The 14,903-nt window shown below is 30.7% G+C and overlaps 1 protein-coding gene across 2 annotated transcripts; it reads left to right on the top strand.

Annotated features, from left to right (window-relative positions):
- The first annotated feature begins 7,660 nt into the window (after positions 1 to 7,660).
- Positions 7,661 to 13,943, top strand: LOC120082509 (malonyl-CoA decarboxylase family protein). Of its 2 annotated transcripts, none has more exons than XM_039037706.2 (16): positions 7,661 to 8,052; positions 8,198 to 8,298; positions 8,387 to 8,477; positions 8,617 to 8,743; positions 8,845 to 9,028; positions 9,397 to 9,541; positions 9,616 to 9,706; positions 10,128 to 10,186; positions 10,262 to 10,339; positions 10,732 to 10,815; positions 11,912 to 12,093; positions 12,199 to 12,327; positions 12,425 to 12,497; positions 12,977 to 13,062; positions 13,443 to 13,527; positions 13,616 to 13,943. In XM_039037706.2, exons 1-16 carry the CDS (start codon positions 7,966 to 7,968, stop codon positions 13,646 to 13,648), a joined length of 1,635 nt encoding a protein of 544 aa, XP_038893634.1. In that variant the 5' UTR covers positions 7,661 to 7,965; the 3' UTR covers positions 13,649 to 13,943. The 2 variants fall into 2 exon arrangements, with proteins under 2 accessions (XP_038893634.1, XP_038893637.1); XM_039037709.2 differs by having other exon boundaries at positions 7,675 to 8,052; positions 8,628 to 8,743.
- Positions 13,944 to 14,903: the final 960 nt, after the last annotated feature.

The following is a 14,903-nucleotide window of genomic DNA, read 5'->3' as shown; positions in this document are numbered from 1 at the left end:
CTTCTTGATTTTTTTTTTTTTTTTTTTTTTTGTAGCAATTCATGTGTTGAGTTGCATGTCAAGAACATTCAAATGGGATTGATCATTCTATTTGTGGAGTGTTTGAATCTTGGGACAAGGACTAGTTCTTGTTTCGAGATATTTGATCTTAAGAAAATATGCATCTAATCCAATCCTCAAGGTTGAAATCGAGTTAATTTGAAGGTTTTAATGATCGAGAATTAGAAGTTCCATCCCAATAGAATTTCTAATCCCAATTCGCTAGGATTTCCGTATCAACCTCCTATAGGTGTATGCTTACTATAAAATGTACAACTTGAAGTTGCTTGTAGTAGACAAATCTAATTTCAAATGATGTTCATATGGTATTTACGATTAAGTTGTAATTACGGGAATCCAATTTCAAATGATGTTCAAAACATTACATTTTTTCACACCAAACAATCGGCGATAGACTCGTACGACGTTACCAAAAAATTAGAATACTTTGTTTTGATCAAATCCTATATTTCCAAGAAAATTTTAGGTGATTTGTACAAAATAATAATAATCCAATTATTTTGTTGGTTTTAAACTTTATTTTTCTAAAAAAATTTTGTTGCTAAAGTTTCATAATGGTAAAACTTAGTTGGTAATAATTTAGTCTATATATCTTCAAATTTGTAATAATTTAGTCTTTAACTTTAGTAAGTAACAATTTAGTCCTTGATTTTAAGAAGTAACCATTTAGTCCATATATTTTAAAATTTGCAAAGATTTAAACATTGTCGTAAAAAAAATTTAGATTTAATACATAGAATTTAGAAACTATACTAATGACAAATCCGAGATCAAATTTTTTTTTATTGATACTTAATTTTGATTAAAAAAAATTATGATAGCGATTAAATTTTTATAAAAGTTAAAGTATAGGAATTAAATTGTTACTTATGAAAGGTGAATGACTAGTTATAATTTTAGATTAAACATTAATGATATATTTGAAATCTCATGATTTTAAGGAATTTCAATTCATACTAGATTTTAAATGAATTTCATTCTCAAGAAAGAGAATGCTTTTAAAATATGGGGTGATTTCAAATCTTGTTTTTATTTAAAAATATTTCTAACTAGAATTATGCGAATTCAAAGGATTTCACAGAATTTATAAGTAAATTACTACTTTAACCTTTGTCATATTCTGACTTTCAATTAACATATATAAAAACCATATTAGTAAATTCTTAACTTTTTTGTTTTTTTAGTCACAAACACAAAATTCTAAATATATTCATTTTATTTTATATATATTACAAAAATAGATGTTCAGTGCTTAGTGTTTTAAAAGTCATCGGTCACTCTTCCATCTCCATCATTCTTCATGTTGCTCATGTGTCTTGTAATTATTCATGTCTGGTGTTCATATAATACCACATACTAGTTACTAAATGACCTATAAATAATGACATTTGGTGGAATTTAAAGAGCACACACATTGGTGAGAAATTTCTATAAATCTCATAATTTTCTTTAATTATTTATTTAATATTATATTTTCTCCATATCTGTATTTTCGTTATACGCGTTTTGCTCTTCATTTTTGCAACACGTTATCAGCACAAGCTTCAGCCGTTTCCCCTGATGAAGGTAAGTCCTAAAGGTAGGTTAGTTTTTTTTCTCTTTATTATTAAATGTTATTTTACATATTTGGTACATATTAAATTTCTAATATAAATATGATGTTTTATGATAGTGTTACCATAACAAATCTTACGAAATTAGAATTTGTAGCCCTTGACACTAATGACAATACTTATTTATCATAGGTACTCAATATCAAAATTCACCTGGATGCTATGAACCTTGGAGAGACTATTAAAAAAGAGAATACGACATCTAGTTAAGACAAAACAAAAACTACAATTTTCCTTCGTCATCATCTCCATGAGGGATTGAAAATGGAGTATTTTACAATAAAAGATTCTCATATCTTATGGAGTAATTTGAAAGAGATGTATGCTCATAAAAAATTGTTATTCTTCCTAAAACTCGTTATGAGTGGATGCACTTGAGGCTACAATATTTTAAATCAGTAAGTGATTACAATATCACATTATTTAAAATCAGTTCAAAATTATTGTTGTGCGGAGAAAAAATTATTGATGCCGATATATTAGAGAACACATTTTCTACTTTTCATGTCTTGAATATTCTCATGCGACAACAATATAGAGAGAAATGTTTTAAAAAAATATTTTGAACTCATCTCATGTCTTCTTATGGCCAAACAAAATAACGAGTTATTGATGAAGAACCAAGAATCTTGACCAACTGGAACGACACTGTTCTCTGAAGTAAATGCTGTGAATTTTAATAGTCGGGGTTGGGGTCATGGTTGAGGTTGTAATCATGGTAGAGGAATAAATAATTATATTTTTGTGGTGGTCGTTTAATCATCCAAATTTAAAAAAAACCACTCGAAATGATGATCATAAAGGAAAGACTCCACAAGATAAAAATTCAAAAAGTGATGAACAAAAATGCTTCCGATGTGGTATGACTAGGTATGGGTCGCATATCTGTCGTACATCAAAACAATTAATTGATCTATACCAAGGTTCCCAAAAGGAAAAAGAGAAAAATGTAGAAGCTAATTGTGCCTACTAAGATAATGATATATTCTATCTTCATGTTTTTTTTTTCCTTAGTTAATGCCAAACTTTGTATATTCTAAGTATTGTTTTTCTTATTGTAATTATTTTCTTTTAATGAAAAAATATGGATCATTTTAATATGCTGGGTGATTAAAAAATGAGCAAAAAAGACCTATGTCTGGCAGATAGTGCAACTATACTCACATAATATTTACAAATAAAAAATACTTTTCCAAATTGATAATGCTAAAAATAAAAGTAAATATAATATCGAGTTCTACAAACTTGATTGAAGATTTTGGAAAAACAAATATTATTTTGCCTAAAAGGATAAAATTTACAATTGATAATGTATTATATCTAGTCAATTAAAAAGAAAATGTTTAAAGATATATGTTGCAATAGTTATCATATTGAGACTGATAGTAAGAATATATTTATATATTATCTATACCGTCTCACATGAAAAACGTATTGGAAAAGTTACCTGCTTTATCGTATTATACCCATATACGAGTAATTAAAACATATGCAACAATGAACCTGAAGTTCATGAGTCTAGACATATTTATAATTTGATGACTGATTATATCATTCAGGGTCTATAATAATGAGAATAATTATTGAGAATGCACATGGACATCCATTAAGAGCCAGGAGATTCTTCAATCTAATGAATTATCATGTGATGCTTGCTTTTAAGGCAAATTAATAATTAGACCATCGCTAGCCAAAGTGGGAATTGAATCATTTGTATTTTTTGAACAAATTCATGGTGATATACGTGAACCTATTAACCCATTTGAACTATTTAGATATTTTATGGTATTATTAGACACATCCAGTAGATGGTCACACGTGTGCCCATTATCAAATCGAAATTTTGCATTTGCAAGGTTACTTGCTTAAATAATTAAGTTAAGAGCACATTTTTCTGATTATACAATTAAGATCATTCGTCTTGATAATGCTGGTGAGTTTACATCTCAAGCTTTTGATAATTATTGTATGTTAATTGGGATAAGTATTGAACATCCTATAGCTCATGTTCATCCACAAAAATGGTTTAGCAGAATCATTTATAAAATGCTTATAATTAATTGCTAGACTATTGCTTATGAGAGCTAAACTTCCTACATTTGCACGGGATCATGTTATTTTGCATGATGCGTTACTTATACGTATTAGGTCAGTATCTTGTCATAAGTACTCGTCATTACAATTAGCTTATGACCATGAGCCAAATATTTTCTATCTGAAAATTTTTGGATGTGCAATATATATTCCAATTGCTCCACCACAACATACTAGGATAGATCCTCAAAGGAGGTTAGGAATATATGTTGGATTTGATTCCCCATCATTTATTAAATATCTTGAACCCAGGTAATGTATTTACTGCACGATTTGCTAATTATCATTTTAATGAGACAAATTTTTCAACATTAGGGGAGGAATTAAGAAGTTGGAAACATAAATTACATAGAATTTATTGTTATTGTCTTATTTAGATTCCTGTACAAATCAATGTAAACTTGAAGTTTAAAAAATAATTCATTTGCAAAATATATTATCAAATGCATTTATAGATGCAAAGAAAGTAACTAAGTCACATATACCACCTACAAATATTCCATAGAAAATTGATATCCTAACATGACACGTTGTCACTAATGACTTTGGAACATGCCAGAAGCGTGGTAGACCAGTGAATTCTAAATATAAAAATTCTCGAAAAAGAAAAATAGTCAATAGTCAAAAGGATTTGGTTGAGGATGTAAATACCTATAAAGAAATCCTTGATATGAGTAATGAGGAAAGTGAGATACCTAAAGATAATAATGAGATTTCAATAAACTATATCATGACAGGAAAAATATGGAATCGAACTAATGTAGTTATTGATTGACAACATTCTTGCGTATAATGTTGCTCTTGATATTATATCTGAAAGTGAAAATTCTAAACCATAATCAGTTGAAGAATGTTGAAATAGAAAAGATTGACTTCAATGGAAAGAAACAATCGAAGCATTAAACTCACTTTCAAAACATTAGGTATTAAACCTGTGGGTTACAGATGTGTATTTTTTAGAAAAAAAAATGAAAATAATGAGACCACAAGATATAAAACAAAATTAGTTGCACAAGATTTTTCACAAAGACCTGGTACTAATTACGAGGAGACATATTCTCCAGGGGTGGAAGCGATTACACTAAGATATTTAATTGGTCTGACTGGGTAGGAAAATATGGACATGCACCTTATGGATGTAGTCATAGCATATTTATATGGATCTCTTGATAATGACATTCATATGAAAATCCCATAAGGATTTAAGATACCTGGAACATATAAATCAAGTTCTCAAGAATTGTATTCAATAAAGTTACAAAGATCACTATATGAATTAAAACAATAAGGACGAATGTAGTACAATCGCCTGGTTGGATATTTGTTGAAAGAAGGACATCAAAACAATTCAATATGTTCATGTGTTTTTATAAAGAAATTACAGTTAGGATTTGCTATTATAACTGTATATGTTAATGATTTAAATATAATTGTAACTCTTAAAGAGCTTTCAAAGGCAATAGAATATCCTATGAAAGAATTTGAGATGAAAGATCTCTGGAAAACAAAATTATGACTTGACTTGTAAATTAAGCATTTAGCAAATGAGATATTTGTTTATCAGCCAGCTTATACAGGAAAAGTTTTGAATAGATTTATATAGACAAAGCACATCCATTAAACATTCCAATGGAAGTTTGTTCACTGGATGTAAAGAAAGATATATTTCGACCTAGAGACGATAATGAAAAACTTCTTAGTCCTAAAGTACCATATCCTAGTGTAATTGGTGTACATATGTATTTTGCTAATAATACAAGACAAGATATTGCATTTTTGATAAATTTATTAGATGGATACAGTTCTTCTCCAATGAAAAGACATTGGAATGAAATTAAGCATATACTTCGTTATCTCAAAGGAATGATTGATATAGGGTTATTTTATTCAAATAAATCAAATTTTGATCTAGTTGGTTTTGCAGATTCTGAATATTTATCTGACCTACACAAAACTAGATCTTAAATTGAGCATTTAGCAGATGAGATATTTGTTTATCAGTCAACTTATACAGGAAAAGTTTTGAATAGGTTTATATGAACAAAGCACATCCATTAAACATTCCAATGGAAGTTTGTTCACTGGACGTAAAGAAAGATATATTTCGACCCAGAGATGATAATGAAAAACTTCTTAGTCCTAAAGTACCATATCTTAGTGCAATTGGTGTACATATGTATTTTGCTAATAATACAAGACCAGATATTACATTTTCGATTAATTTATTAGATGGATACAGTTCTTCTCCAATGAAAAGACATTGGAATGAAATTAAGCAGATGAATGATTGATATAGGGTTATTTATTATTTTGATCTAGTTGGTTTTGCAGATTCTGAATATTTATCTGATCCATTCAAAACTAGATCTTAACCAGATTATTTATTCACATGGAGAGGAACTGCTATATCCTTGTGATTAGTGAAACAAACCATAACTGCCACTTCCTCAAATCATGCTGAAATTATGGTAATTTACGAGGCTAATTGAGAATGTGTATGGCTAAGATCAATGATTCAACACATTCGTAAAACATGTGGTTTGTCTTCTAATAAAAATCTTCCAACGATATTATACGAAGATAACACATGTATAGCCTAAATCAAATGAGGATATGTCAAAGGAGACAGAACAAAACATATTTCACTAAAGCTATCTACGTTTATGATCTTGAAAAAAATGACGACATTACTGTACAACAAATTTATTGGAAGGATCAGCCAGAAAGACATTACCTATCGAAACCTTTGAAAATTTGGTACACAAAATTGGAATGTGGCGATTCAGATATCTCAAATGGTATTTTCATGGGTGGGGGAGGATATATTGTACTCTTTTAAAATTATTAAATTATATGAAATATGTATTCTTTTTCCTTCACTAAAATTATTTTTCCATTGGTTTTTTTCTAGTAAGGTTTTACGAAGCATATTTCATATATATGATGGTATCTAAGGGAGAGTGTTATATATATATATTACAAAAATAGATGTCCAATCCTTAGTGTCCTAAAAGCCATTTGTCACTCTTCTATCTCCCCACGTGTCAATCTTCATGTTCTCCATATGCCTTGTAACTACACATGCTTAGTGTCCATGTAAAATCACATCCTACAAATGACCTATAAATAGTGGCATTTGTTGGAACTTAAAAGAGCACACACATGGGTGAGAAATTTCCATATTTATAATTTTCTTTAATTATTTAATTTTAATTTTTTATTTTCTCCAAGTCTATGTTTCTGTTGCACATTGTTTTGCTCTTTATTTTTATAACACATTTCAAATTTTATCAATTTATCATTCGTTTGGATTCAAAAAAGATTTGAAATGAATGTATTTAATATTTTGTGTTTGGATGGTAATTGGAAAAGAAAAGAAAATTAAGAATTTACTAATATAGACTTATGTGTTAATTGAAAATTAGAATTTGATGAGGTTAACTAAGGCCTTGTTGGATAACCATTTGGTTTTTTGTTTTTCTTTTTGAAAATTAAACCTACATCATCTACATTTCTTACCATGATATACATTTTTATTAAGTACAATGGTTGAATTTTTAGCCAAAATCCAAAAATAAAAATAACTTTTTATAAGCTATTTTTTTAGTTCTCAAAAGTTGACTTGATTTTTTAAACTATCATTGAAAAGTAGATAATAAAAGAAAAAATTTAGAGGTTGAAGTAGTATATATAGGTTTAACTTTCAAAATAAAACGGTTAACAATTGAAGCCTAACTAATTTACTTTCAAATACTATGAAATCGAATAAAATCCGAGCATTTTAGTAAGAAAAGTTTTTAAAACGAAATCTGAAATCATTTTGATTTTAAAATCATTATATTTCTTGAAATCCATTGTGAATTAAAATTCCTTAAAATCAAGGAACCAATAAGTTTTTTTTTTTTTTTTTTTTTTTTTTCCTTTTTTTCTTAAAAAAAAAAAAAAGCCATTGGGAGAGGAACGAATGAATAAATTCCCATGGATTCGAAGACACTGTTTTCTGAAAGGCGATAGATCGATTTTGCTGCTTGGGAAGGGAAGAATTCAAGTCTCTGGGAGCTTTCAGTGTAAAGAAAATGGCCCAATCCTTGAAAATGAAGTTTGAACGAACCCAGAAGCAAAGAAGGATTACGACATTCATCCCTCTCAATCTCTTCGCCGGTCTTGTTTGAAGCTTCGATCCAATCTTTAATTAAGTATGAACAAGAAAGGATTGGCAATTTTGATGCGAACCAAGATGAGACCTAACAACGATCTCACAAAGCTCTCTCTATCCCCTTTTCCTGTATGTTCGTCATTTTCATTTATAATCTTAGTTTAATTGCACTTCCTAATTTAGTATCGTTTAGGGTCACTGCCTCTTGAGAATTCAGGAAATTCTGGACTGATATATGTACCGTTGTTAACAAGTTATATGATTCTTTATACAGAATCAGATTCAATCTAATCCGCAGGAATCAAGTGGACGTGTAATGGAACATAACCTGGACGAAGCCCAGAATCGGCTTAATATCTCAGGCAACGTAGAAAGGTATTTGAAAATTTATGTACTAGAATAGACAAGTTGTGTACTTTATTATCCGGACATACTAAAGATCATTTATGATCAATGTTGTCAGAGATCTTGATATTGTTCGTGGATGGATGCATTCGGCTATTTCAATGAAGAAAATGGAAGGTCTAGATGCCATGCTTAATGATTTTTCCAAGGCAAGTCTATATATGCAACTAGATTGTTGTAATTTCTACACATTTCTTGTTGTATTTCAATGGGTTGAAGTCAGGATTTAGTTTTAGATGTGATTGTTTTTGTGTTTGTAAAAGTTCCTGTTCCTTCTTAATTACTTAGGGCTATTTCAGTCTCTCTCTTGAGAACCGCCGTAAATTACTTCTCCTGCTTGCCAAAGAGTACGACTTCAATCGAACACAAGTTCGTGATCTGATGAAGCAATATCTTGGTCTTGAACTACCTAGTGGTAAGACTAGTTTTGTTTTGTTTCTTTTAAATACAATGTATTAATGGTAGTGGTAGGTATAGGACTGTAGACTGATTTGGATCAGTAGTTCATGGCTTCAGGTGATAATGCACAATCTACTGGCCAACAAGATGACACCCCGCTTTCTGCTTTCTACCATCTTGAGCGCAATTTGAGGCATGCTCTAAAACCAACCTATGAAGTTCTTTTTGAGCGGCTTAATACACATCCTGGTGGGCTGGGGTTCTTGTCCATTCTACGAGCTGATATTCTTTCTATTCTCGCGTAAGATTATGGTTGATGTTATTTTCATTTCTTCTCGATTGGTTCATCTAATTTTAATTGGGAGCCATTTGAAGTGTTGGAAAATATGAGTGTTATAACAAAAAGTCTTTTTAAATAATTAAAAAATAGTGATCTGGTAATAGGTGATCCAATTTTAAGAAGAGGTACTACGGTGACTTTGTATTATCAGAGAGGAAAACATTGTGTCTTTGAGAGCAATGGATACCTACTATAAAGAAAAATTCGGAATGTGGTTCAGTTCTCCTGAACAAAGCTTTGTTAAATTAAAAAAATATTGAACTAGTAGAAGCTTGAGAACTGGAAACACTTCTTTCAGAAAAGATGATTTTATGACTTTGTTTTATCAGAGAGGAAAACACTGCGTCTTTGAGGGCACTGGATACCTACTTAAAGGAGAAACTTAGTATGTGGCTCAGTCCTGCTGTCTTGGAGCTTCACCAAATAACTTGGGATGACCCTGCTTCTTTACTAGAGAAAATTGTAGCTTATGAGGTGTATTTTCTTCCCTTGGTCATTCTTATGCCTTTCGTTATGCCTTATGCTTATTTGTTAAAATCCTTTCACAGGCTGTGCATCCAATCAGTAACCTTATCGATCTTAAGAGAAGGCTGGGAGTTGGTCGACGTTGTTTTGGATATCTACACCCGGCAATACCAGGTTTACTTATCCCCTCCCCCTTGTGCTGCTCTTGGTTATTGCTGCTAGTTATAGCCTGCATCATCGGCTGATTATAGTTAAGATACAAGTATTATCAAATTATCCCTCTGAAAAACTTTGAAGACTTCCCAAATTAGGAAATCTGAGTATGCTCGTCATTATCTATGTACTTAAGTTGGAAAATTTCCTATTGATTGTCTGCATTATTTGGATGGAGACTCCATGATTATTAAAATAATGAAAGATTTAAGCTCAATCTTTGATACTTGTGTAGATCCTTATATTCATCTTCTATTGTCGTTTGTGGATGTGTTACTAGGTATATTATGCAGAAATTATGGGTCTAGGTACAGAACAAGAATGGAATTATGTTGCAATGCTAATTTCATATTATACATTATAATCTCAAGTTTTTCTCCAGGTGAACCTCTTATTTTTATTGAAGTTGCACTTTTGAAGAATGTAGCTCAGACAGTACAGGTTATTTCCTGCATCTATAACCTATTATTTATTTATTTTGTTATTAGTATCACTCAGTTGTTCCTTGTTGGGTAGGAAGTTTTATGGGATGTTCCCCCAATACCTGAAAGTGAAGCAACCTGTGCATTGTTTTACTCTATATCCTCTACAAAGGTACGTATAAGTTCCGATCTTATTTATTGCAAAAATAAGAGGATTAAAATAGTGTGGAAAGACATTAAATATATTGTTAGGTGTAAACATAATGCCGTCTGAAAAGCATTTCCCTCTTCCAATGCAATATTGGTAGGACATCAGTTGCACTTGCCATTTTTAGTGAACATTTCCATATATTGTTTTGAAAATATGTTCCTTTTCAGTTCTCTTAAAAAATCTGCTTCTTTCCAGTTTTCTTCATTTTCTTAATTGAAACTTGTGTTACAATTATGTAAAACACAATCTAGAAATTTAAACGGGCATATAGTCGAATATGATTGGCTAACGAGAAGCTTATGATCTTTGGTTCGTTATTCACATTCTGATCTTAAACCATTGAAATTCTGCAGCCTGGCTTATCAGGAATTAATCTTGGGAAGTTCCTCATTAAACGAGTAATAACACTTGTGAAGAGAGACATGCCATATATCAATGTATGTATTCTCTAGACTATTTTCCCAGATCATGGCAAATTTTGAACTAAAAATTTCTGCTAGACCTCATGTGAATACTCTTACAGAAATCTGGCTGAACTCTGTAATTTTGTTATTTCTTTGATTATCGATGCTCTGCTTGAATTTTTAACATTTGAAGTTACTTTGGATGGTGGTTTCTTTAGGCTGTAGGAAGTGGCTGTAGAGGAGGTTTCATTGTTTATTCTTTCATTGTACCGTATTTTGTCTGCGACCGATTCTGACTTTACTCACTAAGGGGGCGTTTTGGGGCAAGGAGTTCGTTATTATAGTTGGGTTATAGTAGTTTGTATTTGGGGTGTAGATTATTTTAGTTTGGGTTATAATAGTATGTGTTTGAGATGTAAACAATTTTAGTTTGAGAAGGAAATAGTAAACATTTTAGCAAATAATAAAAAGTTGATGAATGTAAAATAGTAAAAAGTGTAGCAAATAGTAAATACTGTAGCAAATTGGGGTTTGGAAATAATAATGACTGAAGCTAATTGGGGATTACAAAATAGTATTCACTGTAGCAAGAGATGGTTATTATAGTCCTAGGATAGTCCTTGGCCCAAACGCCGCCTAAATTTCAAAATTGTTCATATCTCTCACCTCAAGGGAAGTTGAAGCCCTCTTCATGTTAGAGAAAAACTTTGCTCTTCATAAGGAATTCCATCCTCTTGTGAAGGGGGATAGAGGGAAGGAGAGTCAGAATGAGAGATAGGCGGAGGACGAGACAAAAGGAAAGGAGAAGAGGGTACAGAATGGTTGAGAACTAAAGGGATATTTTGGGCTATAAAAAAAACATGATAAGAGGATATTTTGGCTATAAAAATTTAATACGATAAGAGGATAGGTTAATTATAAATTTGGTTCCTATGTGGGTGCATCTATAAGTTCCTTCAAGTTGATAGAAATACAGTTTTAATTGAGCAATTTAAAATATCTTCTTCATCTGTTGTATTGATTGAAGATTTGATCATTGTTTATTGAAGTTTAATTTCCCGTTAAATCTCACAATTACTTAGTTGTTTTGCTTGGAGTAATCACTAATTTGGAGGTATATCTTTTGCAGACATTTGCAACTCTAAGTCCAATCCCAGGTTTCATGCAGTGGCTCCTATCAAAGTTGGCATCTCAACCAAATCTAGGTGAAATGGAGTTTGGATCACGTACATCTGGAGATGAATCTGCCTCCACTTTCTGGGAGAATATTCTTGAACCGGAGGAGGAAAGAGTGCTCATTGAATCATCACAGTAAAAGAATTCATATCATATATCATTTGTTCCATTTCCAGCTTCTAAAAGAATGATTACTGATGTTCCGCCAAAACACTGACATTCCTTGTTGACGTCTTGCAGAGATTTTGTCACTGGAAAGAATGGCATGGAGGTCATGTTTAGGTTATTGACCTTGTCAAACCACGAGTGGACCAGTTCAACGAAATTGCTATCAGCATTAAAACATCCTCTAATGCGCTTGTGTGTCAGGTATAGATTATAGTTTTTATGGATTAAGGTTATGTAGACCTGGTATAGGAGAGAATGAAACGCCAAATGATAAATTATGCCATTTGGTTGATTTCAGGTATCTTGCGGAAGAGAAAAAGAGAGGAAAAGCTCTAGATTCTGTGGCAAACTTTCACTTGCAAAACGGAGCAGTACGTATCTTGCCTTCAACTTGCAGAAAAGGAGACTTCTCTTTAAGTCTTTTCTTATCCTTTTTTCTTACAAAATAACAAAACTAAGATACCCATTTGGACGTTTTATTATTATTGGAAGTGTGCTGTGTTTTTTTAAATGATTTTCTACTGTTTAAGTAGTCGTGTTATACTCAAATCAATAGAATGACATGTTTGGGAGTGATTTCAAAATGATTTTAATTCATTAAAAATCACTTAGAAAATGATTTTAAATCATTAAAAATTCATCTTAATACTATGGAAAATGCGTCTAAAAGAGTAGAATAAAACATTAAATTGATATTAAGTGATTAAAAGTGTGTTTCATAGTAATTTTAAACATGACAAAAGTTATTTTTACTATTTCAAAATCACTGCAACACATGCACAAAGTAACAGATCATGTCCTCAAGGTGTGAGGTTTTGCTTGCTCTTACGGTTTTTTAAATGTGGAACAGATGATTGAGAGACTTAACTGGATGGCAGATCGATCCGAGAAAGGCCTTCTTCAAAGTGGAGGTATAATGGTGAACTATGTTTATAGGTATTCTCCTTCAACCATTGTATGGCCTCTGTCCTTTGTTAGATTTAACGTTTCCGTCTAGGCTTTGATTTCGAAGGTCTTCTATAACTATTTTATAGGTTTTATTTTTTATGGGGAGTCCCGACATTTAGTTGAACTCCTTTTTTGTGGGTTGGTTTTTTTTGTATGCTATTCTTTCATTTTTATCTCAATCAAAGTTGTTTTTATAAATTTAAAAAAAAAAAAAAAAAAGAAACTGGATTGATTCTTCTCCACTTAATCATGTAACTATGTAAAACATTCTCAAATTGCAACTATGAACATTCCCATCAACATCCAACTATTTTTGGATTTCAAATAAAAAAATGACCATGAATATTTGATGGCCATTGACTTTATAGGATGGAGAAGATAGAAGAATATGCTCATTCTTATTTCAGCACTGGCCAAATACATTCCTCATCTGACATTCTTCGTTACGTCGAGGTAGAGTTCTTATTAAGATCATGTATGTCGACCAATCTTATTCAGATGGTTGTTCATCATATATTTACTGACATTTTCTTGTTTTTAGTCCAAAAAGTTGAAGGATGAATCTACAGAGTAGACAAATTCCTGGAAGAACCAATTGGCACTTCACCATCTCAAAAGATGAGTTATTCTTCTCTGCTGCCATTGTTGTTTGTGTTGGGAAGGGAAAGTTAGATATAATTACAGAATAAGATATGGCTTTTTGCTCTCCACTGGTTTAACATCATTAGAATATGCCATTTATTTGGAGAAAATACTGTTTTATTATTCTATTAAAAAAAACTCCATCGCTAAATTTCAATTTACATCCTAAGTTGTATTAATTAAAATTCCATAAATCCTTAATAAATTTAGATAATTGATTAGTGATCTATAGTTATTCTTACTGTATTCCATTTAAAGTAAGTTTGAAATTATCTAAATAAAATTCTCTCTCGAAAGATTGTCGTAGTAAAAAAAAAAAACTATCACATAATTCTTCAAGAATAAGTAGAGTAAAATATATTATGATAAGTAGATGGGAAAAAAAAAATCTTGATTTGATAAAAAAGCATATTTATTTGGTTCTCGCTCTTTTAGAAATTGTACAAAAGAGATCGTTACTATAAACTTTAAAAATTTCAAATTTGATCAATTAACTCCATATGTGGGAGCAGGACATCCGATAGATATACCCTTTCTGACAATTAACATAATTACACTATTTAATGGGAATAATTCTAATTTAATAATTCAAAATAAACGAAAATGAAGAAAGATTTAATGAAAATAAAAATTAGTTACGTGAAGTCAGTAATTTAAGTGTGGTATGAAAGTGAAAAACAGCAAATTCGATATGAAAACAAAAAATAAACTGCATTCAATGTGAAGTCATAATTATAAATTTTAATTAAAAAGAAAAAAGAGAACAAAACACTGAAAGTAACAAATACAAATACACAGTATAGTCTCTACATCTTTTACCTATATGAAACTAAAATAAATAATCCGTGAAATCAAAATTACAATTGTTAATAACAAAATAAAGCACGACCTCTATACGTTATGCTAACAGATACACAATATATGAAACGAGAATATGTTTATTAAAGATAATAAAACAATGTAGTCTCCATGAAAGTAACAAATTCAAAGTAAACAGAACAAAAAATACATTTTCTAATGAAAATAAAACATTGCATCATTACCTTCTACGAACAAAAATCAAAGCATCGACGATTATAAATACCCGCTACCCCATAGATACCCTTAATCAAAAGGATTCAAACCCGTCTTTCAGTTATGAATAACTTCTATTACTAAAACACATTCTTATCATCATCGGTACGAAA

The sequence above is a fragment of the Benincasa hispida genome, chromosome 8 (genome assembly GCF_027475165.1).
Source record: "Benincasa hispida cultivar pf3 chromosome 8, pf3_genome.v1.1, whole genome shotgun sequence".
NCBI classification, from domain to species: Eukaryota; Viridiplantae; Streptophyta; class Magnoliopsida; order Cucurbitales; family Cucurbitaceae; genus Benincasa; species Benincasa hispida.
Note: the sequence above shows the minus strand (reverse complement) of the source record. Positions and strands in the feature narration are given on the sequence as shown.